The 18791-nt window shown below is 39.6% G+C and overlaps 1 protein-coding gene across 11 annotated transcripts in view; it reads left to right on the top strand.

Annotated features, from left to right (window-relative positions):
* C1h10orf90 (similar to human chromosome 10 open reading frame 90) overlaps positions 1 to 18791 on the top strand; it is a 233575-nt gene that overhangs the window by 163545 nt on the left and 51239 nt on the right. Inside the window, exons 1-2 of one of the 11 annotated variants that reach the window (NM_001419533.1) lie at positions 186 to 249; positions 4091 to 4139. The exons of the other annotated variants lie outside the window; for them this stretch is intronic. Coding sequence (NP_001406462.1) covers positions 4127 to 4139 — 13 coding nt within the window. The 5' untranslated portion in view covers positions 186 to 249; positions 4091 to 4126. Of the gene's footprint in view, positions 1 to 185; positions 250 to 4090; positions 4140 to 18791 lie in introns of those variants that run through there. 11 annotated transcript variants of the gene reach the window in all.

Here is an 18791-nt window from a genome sequence, read left to right as displayed (position 1 = left end):
TGAAAAGGTGACAACCCTGTGAGTCACTGTCTTGACCCTGCAGAGCATCATGGGGCTTAGAGCAGATATTCAGGGTTTGGTTGTTACATGGAGGTCAAGATACTCTGATGAGCCAATAAAGCAACTGATGTGACATCAGGGCCACTCAAGTGCCCTGTGTCTTCTTCCTTGTACAACCACTCCTCACACCTGGACCCAACATTCTCTAACCAAGGAAGGGGGGAGTCATGTAAGATTCACCATCAAAAGGTAGGTTGTCAAAACTACAGAATCCACAATTGGTTTGAAAACTGGGAAGTGAGGCTTTGCAAACTGTGATTCCCCTGAGAAGCCAGTCAGAAGAGTCAAATATTATCATGGGACATCTTTTTAAATGAATGTTGAAGAAGAGGTATCATTTGATTAAGCATTGCTGCACAAAGATGTAGATGGTTTTCACAAAGATGGGAAGGTTTTAAATTTTGTTTGTTTCATTACTGATAAGTCTTAATGAGGTGGAGTCACTTCCAGGTTAATAATAGACTTCTTCATTATCTATAAGAACCCAAATTTGCCCCTTTTCATCACCCAAGTCAGCTCTAGAAATCAAGACCCACTTCTCCCCCACTTCTTTGTTGTATGAGTCATACCCTCCATTATATGAATGGGCTATGGCTCTACAATGTCAGGGAGAAAGTCATTACTAATGCTCCATTTGTTCAGGTTTGTCAGGGATTCATAAAGAAAGATGGATTCAAGGACTGAAGACTGACCAGATAATGGTCTGCATTTTTAAATTAGAGAACTGTAGAGCAGCTGTCTAGACATGAATGAGTCATAGATAGCATGAGGACCACAAGCAGAGGGTCCATGGGCTGTCTATAGAAGACCCACTGCATTTCAGTCCATTTGTCTAATTATTCACCACATTGTTCATAAGTGATTCATGTGTATCAAGCTACTCACATGAACTCACAGAGGGACTCAGTAACACTTTGTAGTTATCATTAGTCTTTGGTCTGAGCTGTTTGCTGGGAATCAGATTAAACACAGTCCTGGAAGGAGAAAGTGGTACTGTGATGAGTTATGTAAGGAAAGGTGTTTTGGTACAGATGACCTGAAAAATGGAAAATGAAAAATGTGAGAAATATATATATATATATATATATATATATATATATATATATATATATATATATATATTTCAGTCCTGTGTCTTAGTCAAGTTTTTCTTCCTCCCCAATAACCTCAGAGAAAAAAATCTGAGACCTTTGGATAAGATGTGACCCTCTCTGGTGTGACTCACCAACTTTGGAGAGCAGAAGACAAGGGAAGATGATAAAATAGACTCAAACCCCTTTAAACTCTGACTTCAGAAGAGTTCGCTGTCAAATGTAGAAATGCTTCTTACACTGTTATCAAATATTTCGTTACCCAGTAAAGCACATCATGGTAGAGTCATCTGTGTTGGTAAGGACCCTACTCCACAGCTGGGACATTGTAGTGCACAGTGCGAGGCTGTTTTTGGAGAATGTAGAGAATTGTTTGTTCTGATCCAGGAAGGATATCACATCTAGGACCATCCAACACCAATCAAGAATCAAGGCCTCCAAACTAACGTCGTCTTGTTTGAGACATTTGGGAGATGGGTTTCTCTCTTCTATGTGTCTTGATTCCTAGGGGCTATCATAGGATCTTCAAGGTTGAGGTGTCCTAGAGGGCAGACATGTGTAGTAGCAGTGTTTCTTTTTGCAATGGACACAACCCTTGTTACCACAGTTAGGATTAGACTCTTCCCCATGAAATGTCTACCTGCCTACTCTGATTGTTGTAACACATGGCCTGTGAGAATGTCTCCAGTCATAACTATAGGAGGAGCTTTATGTACTAGCCTCTAGGAGATTGTCCATGGAAACAGAAATTGAATACAAATGCTACCAAAACTAGGGTTTTTGTAACCATTTTCTCTGAGTTGTAAGATTTGCATTCATGGACCTCATTTTTGGATCTCCCGTTGACCTGGGTTTATCATTTGGTTGGCTGACTGGCTGCCTGGCTGGTTTTGGTTTTCTTGAGACAGAACCTCATTATGTATCTCTGGGAGTCCTGGAACTGGCTGTGATGCTTCTGGCCTCTGCCTCTCTAGTGTTAGGATCACAGACGTGCTACCAAACCCAGCTTCCCTATGCTCCTTGGTGTGCTCCAAAACCTTCATGAAGTGTGTAACCATCAGTCATTTTATGGCATTATTCACATGGGTCCCCTGAGGAAAAGAAAACCCTCAGTACTCTCCACTTCTCAAAGCTGTGAATCTTCTGAGCAACTCGGGGTTTCTCAGCCTTAGACAGTGCCACAACAAAATTTCAAAAGTTGCTAAAAATTCCCGAGCCAACTTTGAAGTCCAGCTCTTACAAATACATAGAAACTCATAATGACAGCTCTTTGCACAGAACATACTCCTCCTGGCTCTGTCCTATCTTTTGCATGTATAAATACATGAGTTGGACAAGGTAGAGATTATATAGTTCCTTACTCCAAGGACCAAACTGGCAGTTAAATGAAGTGGAATCTGGCTCTGGGATGTTCGTGAAATGAGGAGGATAGAAGCTTGAGAATTCTTGCCTGGATAAACCATGCTTGGATGTTTTTGTTCAGATGGCCTATGGAGATTGTGAGCATGTGAGTTTTCTCTAGTACTCCTGAGTCAGCACGAAGGCTCTTGTGCATGTAAGTCTAAGTGAACCTCTTCAGTGCTGAAACTATAGCCCATGAAGCTGTGCGTGTCAGAGCAGCTGACGCCAGCCATAGAATTTGGAGGGGTTGCCTGCCAAATGCCAAAATGAGGTGCATTTGGAAGGTCAGTGTGAGAGGGACATCATGCTGACATGATATGCTGTGTCCATGCCCACTTTGAGCATCTTTAAAACTTGGTTGGGTTGTGGCTCTTTGGCTATGGTTTCTTCTAGGTTTAGCATTCTGTGAAATAGTTGCTTAGAAAAATATTTAAATGGTTCAGCCCCTCTCTTTTTTTTAATTTTACCATTTTATTCCTTATTGAAAAAGTAAAACATGAATTATAAAAATTAAGATTGAAATAAAAATAGAAACATGAAAATTGATCTTAACCCTAATACTCCAGTAAGTCCTCCCGCAGGTTATATGAATTCTACTATTCATGCACTAAACTTTTCTTTCTCTGCATACACTTCCTTTCCCCTCTTCTCCATTTTTTTAAATAACACCACCACCAACAACAAAAAGACATCATGCACCTGGATTGTCCATTTGTGTTGTCCCTGTTAAACATCTAATTATTGCAAAGCCTTCTACTGTATGAGTATACTTTACCTTGAAAACCAAGCATCCTATTGCTAAATTGATTACTTTTTATTTTAAGACTTTTAGAACAGTGTGTTGACGAACATCCTTTAAAAGAGCCATGGAATTTCTTAGCAAGATTCCTAGGACTTTGGTGAGAAGATGATAAACAGAACCATAATGTTTATGGGAATAGATTTCCAGGACCCAACACAGTCCTGTTGCCACACGAACTCCAACTTCACTAAGCATCCTCAAACAGAACGCATCAGCATTAGAATGTTCTCTGAGCATTTTAATAAGGGGAAATGATATTCATGACAAAAGTCTACAGCTGTTAAAGCTTCCAACTTTTAAGTAACTTCAGATGAGCAGAATCACAAGATAGCAAGGAAAGTTTCCAAGGAGCCTCGACTGAGCTTCTAGTTCCTTCAGGGTTCAGTTGTATCTCACACACACACACACACACACACACACACACACACACACACACACACACACACACACACACACTACACTAGGCTAGCAGCTTCTCAACCTAGACATGGGGATATTTGGTTGCTCATAAGCACTGTTAGGAGCTTTCCTGGTCTTCGCTCATAGATACCAGCAGCAATTCTCCTTGACCCACTAAGGGATACACCCAAAATGTCCCAGGGAATAAAGTTGACCCCTGTGCACAATCACAGATCTAGACTGAGACATCAAGGCTAGTCCTATCAGTAATATCAGCTAAGTGGCAAGCGAGGCTCAGGGTCCAAGAGTCCTCATTAATGTGCCTTTTCTGTTCCAGGATTTCTCCCAGGATGCCATCTTACCTTTAGTCATCATGCCTGCTTCTGGTAATTTTCCACATTCAGACTCTTTGTTGCCACCATCACCTACCCTTTTTCTTCTCCCCTACAGGTTTAGAAAAGTTTCTGTAGTCCACATTCTTTATTTAAATCTGTAATCCTTTCAGATGAATTTCCTGTGGGGTGTAATACAGGAACCTATTTGTTCCTACACTCTGGATACCACTTATCTGTGGGGACCATGGATGAGAAATCTGTTATTTCAGAACAGGCTGGCAGTACCAGCCCTGTATGGAATTCTTGTTTATGCAAGGATTTCCCTGGTTTACACAGGTGTTTCCTTGCAGGAATTTCATGCCACATGAATACTATGTGAGTCACAAAAGCTCCCATCTATGTATGGGAAGGATGGGGTATCCTTTCAGCTATTCTTAGTGTGCCCCAGTGACATGGAGAGGTCCAGTCACTGTAGGATTCAGCCAAAGTGCCACCAGACCCTGTCTAACATTCACTTTATACTTTAAGCCAGCCCTCCCAGTCTATTTCTGTACTGTCTCAAACAATGTTTTTAGACATTGTTTACTTACAGACATTTTATGTATATGTTTATGTAGGTATCCTGATAAAGGAAAAGATAAAACATTATAAAATAAGTATTATATTTAAAGGTATATAAAACAGATAATTAAAATTATGAACGAAGAACTAGAGAAAATCAAAATTTCTAGACTGATTTTAGAAGCTAAATCATTCTTTCCATAAATGGAAAAACACATGAAGTGAAATAGTTTTTTAAAAAAAATCACAGAACTTTCGATGCAACTAAAAGCAATGACACAGAGACATGAAGTATTTCTGTCACCTCTGAAACAGTGTTCTCCCACCCTCGCCCCTGCAGGTCAAGGATCAATGTCCAGATAAATGGAAGCAAACCTGTGTTCTTCCATTATGTAGGGTCTTGTTTCCTCACATTTGCCCTTAATGTGCTCCATCAGTATTTTGTAATTTTCAGTGTGGATACAATAGATCCTTTTTTTCTTCATATTATGAATGCCACTATTAAGTAATTATATTGAGTTTTAAACAATCCATTTCTCAATACATACATAATTGACTTCTATAGAATGATCTTTAATTTGGGGGTTTTCTTAGGTCTTATCAAGTACAGCAGTGTTGTATAGATGACTTAGGAGGTTTTATACATGAGGGCCCAGCCTTAAACAAGACATTTATTTGTTCCATTCCTCCAATGCTCAGGCAATTTATGTTGCAGAATAGGGAGTGAAAATAATATAGGAGATGTGAGATGGGGAAAAGCTCTGGAATGCCATCCTCTATGCATGACCATGTTTTTCTTGACTTATTGCACAAGGCATCATCGCAAGTAGGATATAAAAAGAGGTACTGAGAGATAGCATCTTTATCTTATTCTCTGTTAAGTATAAGGATGTTTTAAAATGTAGACTCCGTCTATAAAAGACTGTCTACATCTATATAAAAGACTGTTTATATTTCCCCCTTTATCGAAAGATATTTTACTAGTTTTTAAGTGAGCAGTTCCATGGCGCGATATAAATTAATGATGTTTGGCAACTGTCACCACACCCATCCAAAGAACTCTTGCTATCTTATAAACAAAGCTCTGTCTCCATTAAAATGGACACTCCATCCCCTGGTAAGCACAGTCCACTTTCTGTCTCTGCATTAACTCCTCTGGGGACTTGATGTGAGTGGAGACATACACCACCTGTTCCTTAGCAAATGGTGCGTTTACTTGCACACAACGCCCTTAGGTTTTCTCCATAGTGTAACATTTGTCAGTCCCCTTCCATGAATATTACATCCTTCCATCTGTTGATGAACACTTGGATTTTGTTTACCTTTAGTCTGTTTTGATTAATCTTGCCCCATGAACAGGCATGTATAAATGTTACTTTGATGCTCTGCTCTCACTGTTTGGGGGTATGTACCAAGAAGTGAGATTGCTGAATTATATGTCATTTCTATTTGTATGTTTTGAGGAACTGTCCTACTGTTTCCATGGCAACTGTACTACTTGGCATTCCTACTGTAAAGTACAAAGGTCCTCATTTCTGTATACCATTATTCATACTTGTTCTGTGTTTGTGCTAAATATCCATCCTAATTAGTATGAAGAGCTATCTCATTGTGGTTTTGGTTTACAGTTCTTTAAAGGTTTTCTAATGGCTGAATAGTGTGTGTGTGTGTGCACCTATTGACCATTTGTAGTCTTTTAGAGAAATGTCTATGTAAGTCCCTTGTTTGGTTTTCATTCAGTCTAATTTTTTTGTTCCTATTATTAACTTGATGAAGACGCTTGATTCGCCTGGGCATTAAGTATTGACAAGTTCTTTCACAGCCTTATTTGCATAACAATAGAGTTTCCCGTATTTATTTTATGAACCTGGGGAACTGCAATGATTTTCATGCTAACTTGGGATTGCTATTTGGTTATGATATATTACATCATAAAAATAATATTGCTAAATTTCAGTTGCTAATATTTGGGGATCTATTTTGTGAGACACTAGTGTGTTTGCTTAGGTATCATGGAAACATTAACTTTTAGAAAATGAGTTGGAAGCTATTCTCTCCTCTGGCTCTGAGTGCTGGACTGAGCTCACCAGAGACTCTCTCTTGGCCTGAACATCAGTTTGAGGGAAGGTTTTCATTACAAATACAGTTGTTTTTTTTGTTTTTTGTTTTTTTTTTTTCGTGTGCATTGACATAGTTAGGTTTCTATTGCTGTGATAAAACATCATGACCCAATGCAGCTTGGAGAGGAAGATAAATTTATTTCATCTCATAGCTTAAGCCCATCATCCAAGGAAGTCAGGGTAGAAATTCAAGGCAGGAATGAAGCAGAATCCAGAGATGAATACTGCTTATAGCCATGGCTTACTCGGTCTGTGTACTTATAATACCCAACACCATTAGCCCTTAGACCATTAGACCACTCACCGTGATCTGGGTCCTCCCATATCCAATCATGAATCAAGAAAATGCACTACAGGCTCACCTTGCAAGCCAGGTTGGGTCCTTTTCTCAGTTGAAATTTTCTCTTCCCAAATGCATCCAGCCTATGTCAGGTTGTCATAAAAAAATACCCAGGATACTTTTTGTCAATTAGCCAGGAGTTCTACCTCTTAAACCTTTTTATGGGAATTTGTGTCTTGAGAGAACCTGCCACTTCATCCAAGTCATTTGTGTGATTCACATAAAGATGTTTACAGTATTTCTTGTATGTTGGGTCTTCAATAATGTCCTTAATTCATCTCTCATAATAATGGTTTGCCTTTTCTTTGTATCAGTCTACAGAGACATTTAACACTATGCTATTTTTATTTTCCCTCAGATCCATATTTTTATTCTATTGATATTTTCTATTTGCCAGTTTTCTACTTGGTTGAGCGTCTCTAATCCAAAATCTAAAATGTGCCGCATAGCCTAACTATATTTAAATATGTGATACAACACAAGAGGAAAATCTTTCCCCATGGAGTTTTTTGGGTGAAAAAATACTTAAAATGCTGTCTTAAATTACCTTTGGGCCATGTACACAGCATGTATGTGAAACATAGGTGAATCTCCTGTTTAGACTTGGGTCTCATCCCCCCAAATATATGCATTTATAAATATTTCAGAATCCAACTCCCAAAGATGACTTGCTTCTATGATGCTTAATGTTCAAAGTATTTCTGCCTAGGCTCTTAGACATCACTTTATTTTCATTGTCTTTATGAAAAGATAAAGAAAGGATAAGACTGAGTCTACTTCTTTCTCAAAATATAATGTGCCATTTCCAAATGTTTAAACAGAAAGATGAGATCACTTATGGCTTTCCTCATTATTGATTTGTATCCATTTATTTATCTCTGTCATATTATCTAAGTTTTCTTGGTTTCTCACTTCTGTCTTTTTATCTCCTTCATGGCCATGTGTTGAATGGATTTTTTTTCTCAATTTGCTTTTTTATCTGATAGTTGAAGGCAGTTCTCTTTATTTTTTGTTTAGTGACCACATGGAAATAGAAATTGTCTCCAGTGAATGCAACAAAGTCAAAGGTTAATAGGTGTCGTAGTCACCCCCCCCCCACTCATCTCACAACAATGTAGCTTCCCCAGGTAGAAAGGCAGAAACACAGAACCACAGCACAGCTCTCAAATCAGGTCTACCTGCTCTGTTTCTGATGCTAACAGTCTGTTACTTTTATAATGTCTGCCTGTGCCCTGTTTGCCGTGTCTCTGGTTCCTTTCCATCGTGCATGTCAGACCTGTTATCTTCCTAAAGCGTGCGTGCACTGGGGAGCTTTGGTGCTAAACTGTTCCAGACTGCATGAGGCTGAGGGAAGATGCTGGTCCTACAATGTGGATAGTCCATAAATGTGAACTATCTGGTGAGGAATACCACCCTGTGCCGACAGTGATTTCTGCTCAGCCCTTGAAGACTTTACTCTTCTTGTGTTAGGCTTCATCTGTTTTTTGTTTTTTGATTTTTTTTTCTTTTCTTTTTTCGGAGCTGGGGACCGAACCCAGGGCCTTGTGCTTGCTAGGCAAGCGCTCTACCACTGAGCTAAATCCCTAACCCCGTGTTTGGCTTCATCTGTTGCCATGGAGAAGCTATCTGTACTCTAACTATCATACCTTTGGGCTTTTCCTCTGGGCCACATTGAAGCTGCTTCTGTGATGTGTTTGATGTGTTATATTTCATGGTGGATTTAAATGTAGGTGTCTTGTTGGTTGATGTTCCCGATTCATTTCCTGAACCTGATGGGTTTTGTATTTATTGTGTGATATTCTCAGACTTCAGATTTCTCCCCTGTTTCCTCTGTTGTCTCTTTTTTGGGTTCCAGATGTGCTTTCTGTGGTCTTCTATGCTCATCTCTCCTAACCTGTCTTTTACATTGGCTACATCTGACTCTGTGTTCAGTAAAATTATAGTTTTATATTTTATTCCACTGTTTTGCTCTTAGATGTTTCTGAAGTTGTAAGAGTTTTAAAATTCCATATAGTGTACTTTTTATTTCTAGAACTTTTAGTCCTTTTAGGATCAACCTGGCTGTTATTGTAAACTCTTATTCCTCATCCATAATTTTAATCTCTTTTATATACCTTCAACTTTTATATACTTTAAACATAGTGTTCATTTTTCTATCCTATATGTTAATATTAATATTTGATGTGTGTGTGTGTGTGTGTGTGTGTGTGTGTGTGTGTGTGTGTGTGAATTCAAGTCAGCAGTTCAAGAGCGTGGGCATGCATGCTTGCACACACACACATACACACACACACACACACACACACACACAATTATAAGCTCATATTCATTGGAAATTCTTGGGATGAGGATAATTTCCTTTGGGGAGACCTGCATGCTTACTTCACAGGACTCCTCTTCTGTGAATTCTTCAGCTTGTGGCTGTTCATACTAAGTAAGCTGTGGGTTCTGGACACACAACCTGCACTAATGAATTTATGAACAGCACTTTATGCAGATCTTGCCTCTGGAGTTTTTCTTCTTCCTCTGTTTTGCTTTAAACCAGAGTTTGTAGGTGAAGTTGGAAGCAGCCACCACAGCACCTGTATTTATTCTCCAGGGGTGTGTGTTTGTTTGTTTGTTTGTTTTGAAACCTTGCAGTTTCCTTAAACTAAGTACTATATTTGGAATATGCATTTATGCATATTTCCAATCCTAGTGGGAGGTATTTCTCATTCAAACCTCCACAGCTATCTAATAATCTCCCGATATGGACATATCAACGTTATAACTATGTCTCTAATGTTGGGAATCCAGCTTGATCTCTGTGTTTTTCAGCATTTAAAATAATATTCAAATTATATCTGTGTGTGAAACTTTGGCCAGATGTCCACTCAGGTTCATAAGCCACATTCCTGGTTGGAGAATTTGGGGGTAAATTATTTGAACATTGCTAAGACTTTAGATTTTATCATTTGCTTCTGTTGAGGTTCAGAAACATACTTCAAAGTATGGTTTCTGAACAAATTCAATTAAGGAGTAGCCTCAAGGTTTTGCTTGGTTCAGCTGCAAACCCTCAGAGGGCAAGTTTAAACTTCCCAACACTAGGTAAGATATTGCAGTGCTATGAACATCTGACCTTGGACTTTCTGTCACCCTATAATTTCTCTGGAATTGCATATATATATAATTTATGTATATTTCTATTTTTATAAAGTGATTGACAAGTTTTTATATAATTTAAACTCATAAATAGGACTGAATTTTCTGTTTAATGGCTGTATATATTTTCTACTTTGGAAACTGCCTTGTGTTCCACATCTTTTTTTAAATTTATTTACTTTATATATGTGAGTATACTATTGCTCTCTTCAGACACACTGGAAGAGGACATCAGATCCTGGTTGGATCCATGTGGTTGCTGGGAATCGAACTCAAGATCTCTGAAAGAACAGTCAGGGCTCTTAACTGCTAAACCGTCTCTCCAGCCCTGCATTCCACATATTAATCAGCCACCTGAATGGATAAATTTTCCTTGGTAGACTATGAGTCTTTAGTGTGCTAACTTTTTGTGACCCCACAGAGACCATGGTCGTTAGCCTGTACCAACTGAACAGACACCCCTGGATAATCTTGACCTTGTCTCTTCCCTTAGTTTTGTATAGTTCCTTTGACTTTAAGAGTTGGGGTGGTTTTGATCATTCAAAATAATGATGTATCCAGAGGAAACTGACATGTGTACAAGTAAACCTGGGACACAGAAATAACACGTTTTACAGTTCTTTTGAATAAATGAGCTATCGTGCTTGGCGATGCTGGCAAAAATAATGTAGCTTTCTCTATTCCAGCCTTCACAGAGGGGAGAGGAAGACTTGCTAACTACCAGCAACCAGTTGCAATGAGAATCACAGACAGACAACTCAGGGAATAGAAGATCCACACATAGTGCATGAAAATGCAGCAAACAGAGCAAGTCCTTGGGTGCCTTGGGCCTTGATGGCTGTAAAATAGGGGCAGGATTGAACCAGGGTGGGGAGGGTGGGGTTATATTATACTAAGTGATGACTTCGGGCCTCATTCGAGACCCTTGCAGGCCCGAGGAGAAATTTAGATATTTGCATCCTCTTGCCGTGAAACCTGTTGTGTCTGATCCCCTTATATTCCTCCATTCTTAGTATTCCCTTACAAAAATGCATCCCATGATGTCAAATCACCCTCCCAAATCACGCACGTGTTTTCCAACTGGTGCTTGCAAATGAGCTTTCTGCTTCTCTCCTGAGCATTGATCCAGTCCACACAGGAGGCCTCAGGTCCTGGATTAACAGAGACAGGATTAAGAAAGGATTTTTAACATGATGTAATTGGATGTGAATCGTTAATTACATTATGAAACGGCAACGCTCACAAGTTGGAGTCTCTACAGCTGACTTAAATTAGTTCTTCAACCAAAGAAATTAGAGTGCAAGTCAGAAAACTCTGAGGATTAGAATATCAAGTGTGCAGCTATGTATTTCCCCAGCTCCACCTGCTGACTGAGAAATGCTTTCAGCCATGCTGCGTGGGTCCCAGCTGCATGCCTGGTTCAGAACCTGCTAAGCATGTGCCTATCTGTCTGGCTTTTAGAAAGATGTATTTAGCTTAAGGAGATAGCTCAGCTAATAAGGGGCTTGCCTCATGGCCATGAATTTGATCTCTAGTGCCCATGTAAAAAGTAAACAAGCATGGTGATATATGCTAGTCGTCCTAGGATGTAGCTTGTGGAGAAAAGCAGATCTCCAGCCTGGCTGTATCTGTAGGCCCCAGGTCCCAGTAAGAGATACCACCTTAAATAGCATTAACACACATCTCCAGTGAGGGCTGAAGAGATGGCTCAAAAGTTAGTAGTACTTGCCACCCTTGCAGAAGACTGGAATTCAGTTCCCAGCACCTACACTGGGCAGTGCCTGAAACTCCTGCTCTCCAGGGACCGGATGCTCTCTGTGGACCTATATAAGCACCCAAGAATGCATGCACATATTTAAAAATATAAAGTGATCTCAGTTGACCTCTGGCCTCTAGACGCATGCTCATGCATGTACAGATACAACATATGTAATGAACAGAGTTATTTAATAATCATAGCCTCATCCAAATGTTACTTATTCATCTATTACCTTTGCATTGCATGGTCTGCCAGAAATGTTTTCTTAAAAAAAAAACTTTCTTTAGAAATGTATGAATTTCTAAAATGTTGCATGCTGGGTCAGCTCTGAGTACCTGATGTCACAGATGCAGGATACCTACAATGAAGGGTACCCCTCAAGCCAGGCCTGCTCTGTGACTCCTCTTCTAGAAGATGAAGCTCCCCTGAGAAAATGCCCACATTTTCTTTTTACCTACAGTAATGTCAATGTGTGTTCATCTCAGTTCCCTTTCTCCCTAAGGACATGCCTGGGTTTGTTGCTGTCCTGCAGTCAGCCTGCAAAGCTCACCTCCTGTTTCTGGAAATTCGTCTTCCATGGCTAGGATGGTGATGGTGTCAGAAACCAGAAACGAGCCATTTCAAATCCAGGGAAAAGCCACAGTAGCCATTCCAGCAAGTTAGGGAACAAGCAGTCTTAGTCTTGGTTACTGGGGCATCAAGATCGTAGCATCTCTATCCCAGGTCTTCTACCCACCTGCCTTTTTACTACTTTCTAAGCATCTATGCTTTGTGAGGTAGCATGCAGAGAGAGACATGAAGTGGGCTTGATCACAACTGCCAGCTGTTTTATATCCAAGTATCGGAGTGGAGGAGGGCAGGCTTAATCACTTAGACAAAGGGTGAACATGAGGTGGGCTCATGCACAGGGTTCTAAATGTCCCTGGACTGGGGCACATACAATGCCACTTTCCCAAGTTCTTTGCAGCTTAAAGCATGCACAACACCTGCTGATACAGAGGCTCCCTTTATCGTCCTAGGTGCAGAGTACATGAGGAAAGGACGGAAAGGAGAGGAAAATCTCAGCCAATTGGGATATAAACTTAAACCTTCGTTTTCTCTTTCTGAAGTGATGGAAACAGAGTGGATTCTCTCTTAGAAGAGCATGTTTTCTCCTGCTAAGAGAGATGGACTTATCTCCAGGCTTGAGGCATTCAGTCTCCATCACAAATTTCCCAGCACTTTAATTCCGGGGGGCAGTGGATGTTTTGGCTGACCACCATCTCCCTGGTACAGAGCAAGAAGCCTGAACGAAGGGCACACTCAAATATCTCAGAATTATTGAGGTTTTTCCCAACATAAACTGTCAGATTCCTCCATTGATTCTTTGGGAGTGATATTCTGTCTCTTGATCTTTATCTATTAATGCATCAACAAATGAATTCTCGGGATGTTTTATGGTTCCTCAGGCAGTAAGCACCCTTACTTAAGACACAGGGCATCGGGCGGGTTGTGTGTGAGTCACCTGGGAGGTGGTGGGGGCACAGTATTAGCTAGATACTGGTTGCTGGGATCAGGAGCAAGTTCTTTCCTCTCATGGAGCTTGCTTCTTAGGGTACTCGACATAAACAGGCCTGGACACTTCAACTGTGCTGAACCTTGAGCAGTAGCAAGAACTTCTAGAGCACCCCAAGTTAGCTGATGGGATTGGGTTGAGTCATCAGTGGATCCTTTGTACAGGATGCCTGGGGAGGTTTCTTTCTTTCTTTCTTTTTTTTTTTTAGGGATTTATTTGTTTGTTTTATTTATTAAGTACACTGTAGCTGTCTTCAGACACACCAGAAGAGGACATCAGATCCTATGACAGATGGTTGTGAGCCACCATGTGGTTGCTAGGAATTGAACTCAGGACCTCTGGAAGAGCAGTCAGTGATCTTGAGCCATCTCTCCAGCCCCTTGGGGAGGTTTCTGTAAGAAACTGACATTCTTACTTCATCCAAGGCCTTTAGAGTAAAAAGGAGTCCTCTGTGACAGCATGAGCTCTTGATACAAGGGACCCTAGTAATGAGTCCCTGACAGGGGGCAAGGTCGGAACTGGTATGTTTAAGGGGCACAATCAAGGCTAATTAGGCAGAAAGGGCCAAAGGGAACCCCTGAGCCTCAAGGGGCAGGCAGAGTTACAGGTAATGGTGAGAGAAGTTTGTGAATTACCACAGGTGGGATGGAAGGCTATCTGGGATAGTTATGACCCCACTCAATTTTCTACTTCAATCTTACACATAGCTAGGTTACATGCAAAGAAGTTTTAAAAAATTTGATTGGTCTCAGATAACTGCAACACAAGAAGTCAAAATATAAAATGTCTCTATGAAAGTCAGAGGAGGACACAGGTGCTAATTCATAAATAAGGTATTTAGACCAGCGTCCTTGGGCTGAATAACATCCTTGTGAGGATCAGCAGCTCAGAGACATTCTGATGCAGATTAAAGACAAACCCTGGGTTGGGGATTTAGCTCAGCGGTAGAGTGCTTGCCTAGCATGCGCAAGGCCCTGGGTTCGGTCCCCAGCTCCGGAAAAAAGAAAAAAAGAAAAAAAAAAATAAAGACAAACCCTGACAAAGAGCAAACTAGTTAACTACATGTGCTCTTCCTTTCCTCGGTTTGGGACCGAGACCAGAGAGGGTCATTTACAATGTGTGCTGCAGGGATGCTCTACAAAGCACAAACCCTGTTTTTGCTGAAGTTTCTCCAATAAGTTTTGTTGCCACCATTACCCTAGCATATTTTGTAGTCAGGACAGCATTGTAGATCAAAGCATTTGTGGCTGACTTGCTTGCATTTCTCTTTTAGTAGGGTGTAGAGTGCTTAGGGTTTCTATTGCTATGAAGGGACACCATGACTACAGCAACCTTTATAAAGGAAAACATTTCCTTGGGCTGTGTTAGATTGAGTTCAGAGGTTTAGTCCATTATCATCACAGCAGGGAACATGGTGGCATGCAGGCATATATAGTGCTGGAGAGGTAGCTGAGAGTTCTACATCTTGATCTGTAGGCCGCAGAAGTGAACTATGAGCCACACTGGGTATGACTAGCTCAAAAGCCCACTCCCACAGTGGCATGCTTTCTCCAACAAACACACCTCTTCCTAATAGTGTCATTCTCTATATGACAAGCATTCAAACACATGACACTGTGGCGGAACATTCCTACACAAAACACCATAGTGCTTTCCTGTACCAAAGACACTAGAACATAGCTGTGAAGGTTTTTGTAGGCATATCCTATAGGTGTTGTTTCAGCAGTGTGAGGCCTTGCCATCAGTTTGTGGAGAGCAAACTATAGCTTTGGTTGTTTGGAGATTCCACTGAACACCCTTTGGCCAATAACTCAAATAGATGTAACCCGATTCCAGAACTGGAAGCTTCATTTAGTGACAAGAGACAGTTGGGGACCTCTATCCCTCCATTATTTGGTGATTTCATTTAGATCTTTCTCATATATGTACTTGCTTTAGGAAGCTTCTACTGGATTAGGTTTCCATACTACTCCTCAAATAGCCCCTAACTTTAGCTGTCTCTCCACATATTCCCTTCCTTTTCCTCCTTTCCCCCATCTCCTCTCCCCTGTCTTGATCTCTCCATTCTAGTCGCCTTTCTCCATCCATTCCACTATGTATCCTACTTCTCCTTTCTAATAAGATCTATCTGTGCTCCCTAGTCCCTTACTCTGTACTTAACCTCTGTGGTTCTATGGATTGTGGCTTATTATATATAGTATGATCAACTTCACAGCTAATACCTACGCATAGTGAATACCTGCCATGTTTGTCTTTTTGGGTCTGGAATACCTCATTCAAGATGATTTTTTTCCTAGTTCTGTCCATTTATTTGTGGAATTTCATGATGTCATGATTTTAAATGACTGAGTAATAGTCTATTATATAAATGTACTACATTTTCTTTATCCATTCATCTGTTGAGGGACATCTAGGCTGTTTCCAGCTTCTGGCTATTATGAATAGAGCAGCAATGAACATGGTCAGGCAAGTGTCTCTTTGGTCAGATGAAGCAGCCTTTGGGTATATGCCCAAAAGTGTTATAGCTAGATCTTGAGATAGATCGATTCCCATCTTTTTCAGGAACCACTATACTGATTTCCATAATGGCCATACGAATTCGCACTCCCACCCTTAACGGATGAGTGTTCCCCTTGCTCCCCATCCTTACCAGCATGTGCTGTCACCTTTTATTGATCTTAGGCATTCCGATGAGTGAAAATGGAAGTCTCTAAGTAGTTTTGATTTGCGTTTCCCTGATGATTAGGATGTTGAACCATTAAGTGTTTCTCAGCCATTTGAACTTCCTCTTTTAGAACTTACTGTTTAGATCTGTACCCCATCTTAAAATCAGGTCACTTATTTTCTTGATATTTAGTTTTTTTAATTCCTTATATATTTTGGAAATTAGCACTCTAATGTGTAGTTAATGTTCTTTTTTTTATTTTCTAATTTGTAGGCTGCCACATTGTCTAAAGGAAGGTGTCCTTTGCAATGCCGAAGCTTTTCAGTTTCACGAGGTCCCATTCATTAGTTGTTGATTTTAGAGCCAATGCTATTAGTGTTCTATTTAGAAAATCTTCCTATGCCAATGAGCTCAAGACTATTCCCCACTTTTCTTTCTATCCGATTTAGGGTATCTGGTTTTATGTGGAGGTCTTTGATCTGCTTGGACTTGAGTTTTGTGTTGGGTGATATATTGATCTATTTGCATTCTTCTACATCCAGTCTAACCAGAACCATTTACATGTAGAAGAATGCAAATAGATCAATATATATCACCTAGCACAAAACTCAAGTCCGAGCACATCAAAGACCTCTACATTAAAACCAGATACATCATTCGTTGAAGATGCTGTCTTTTTTTAAGTGTTTGTTTCTGGCACACGCACATGTGTATGTGTACATGTGTGTGTGTGCATTTGTGTGTGAGTGTGTGTGTGTGTGTGTGTGTGTAAGTATTTGTGTCTGGATCTTAATTGGATTCCATTGATCAATGTGTCTGTTTTTGTGCCAGTGCCATGCTGTTTTTATTACTGCAGCTTGGCAAAACAACTTGAAATTGGTAGTAATGAGACATCCAGGAGTTCTTCCATTATTCAGGAGTGTTTTAGCTATTCTAGGTTTTAGGGATTTTCATATGAAGCAAAATTGTTCGTTCAAAATCTGTGCAGAATTGTGTTGGAACTTTGGTAAGAATTGCATTTAATCTGCAGATTGCTTTGGGTAGAATGACCATTTTTACCATGTTAATCCTATTGATCCAGGAATATGGGAGATCTTTCCATCTTCTAATATCTTCTTTAATTTCTCTCTTCAATAACCCGAAACTTTTATCATACAGGTCTTTCATTTCTATATTATTTGAGGCTTTTATAAGAAGTGTTGTTTCCCTGATTTCTTTCCAGTCAGTTGATTTTCGTGAATTACTTTTGTGTTCAGATTTGCTGAAAATGTTTACCTACTGTGTTTTCCCATGGAATTTTTTAGTTTACTTATGTACAGTACCATATCATCCACAAATAATACTGAGACTTCTTCCCTTCCAATTTTAACTCCTTGATCTCTTTCAGTTATCTTCTTGTTCTAGTTAAGACTTCAAGTACTGTATTGAATAGGTATGCAGAGTGGGCAACTTTATCTTGTTCCTTATTTTCGTGGAATTGCTTTGAATTTCTCCCCACTTATTTTTGTGTTAACTATGTGCTTGGTGTAAACTGTCTTTATTATGTGGAGTTACATCCCTAGTATCTCTAGTCTCCTCAGGATTTTATCATGAAGGAGGGTGTTAGATTTTTGTCAAAGGCCTTTTTTTTTTTACATCTAATGAAGTATGATTGTGTGTTTTTGTGTTTCAATTTGCCTGTATGGTGGATTATAACTATGGATTTATGTATGCTGAGCCTTCCCTGCATCTCTGGGATGAAGCATACTTGATGATAGTGGATGATCTTTTTGATGCCTTCACCATTTTTAAACAAATGAGATGCTGGACAGATTACTCTGTGGTCCCTAGTCCCTGGGAACAACCTTTGTAGGCAGAGACAAGTTATATTTGTGAATTCCCAAGCATTGCTCATGTTTAAAGAAACTTTCAAATCCAAGCAACAGGGAAAGAATCCCAGAGAGTAACATAGAGCCACATGGAAGATTAGAGAGTCAGAGACAAGAGAAGGCAGACAAGCTTGCCACATCCAAAGCCCATCATCCTGTTGGAGACAGAGCTGACCGGAAATTCATTTTATTTTATTTTATTTCATGTAATTTTTAATATTTGTGAAGATGAATTTAATTAGTTGATATTAAAATTATGGGATAATATAGTTTTTAAGGCCAAATATTTCTACACATGCAATTATATTTCTGAACAAGAGGTTATCACGAAGAAATAAATCTTATGAAGAAAAATTATCTGGGGGTTAGACCAAGTTCATGTGCTCATTTAAATAGAACATTCTAGTTTTTTAAGTGGGAAAATTGAAGTGCCATTCTGAAATTATTCCAGGAAAATTATAATTTATTCACATAAACTTAAAAAAGTCAAAATTCCTGTGAATATTCTTGAAATAATAGCTTTAAACCCCTGTAATATAAAAGTATTTTTCTCTTATTAAATGTTTTATTATTTTAAAAAATTAAATATATTTTGATCATATTCTTCTTCTCCCCAAGTGCTTCCACATCCTTTCCCACTTCCTACCCATCCAACTTTCTTTCTCAAAACCAACAAAAGCCCAATACAACAAAA

The sequence above is a fragment of the Rattus norvegicus genome, chromosome 1 (assembly GCF_036323735.1).
Source record: "Rattus norvegicus strain BN/NHsdMcwi chromosome 1, GRCr8, whole genome shotgun sequence".
Taxonomy (NCBI): Eukaryota; Metazoa; Chordata; class Mammalia; order Rodentia; family Muridae; genus Rattus; species Rattus norvegicus.
Note: the sequence above shows the minus strand (reverse complement) of the source record. Positions and strands in the feature narration are given on the sequence as shown.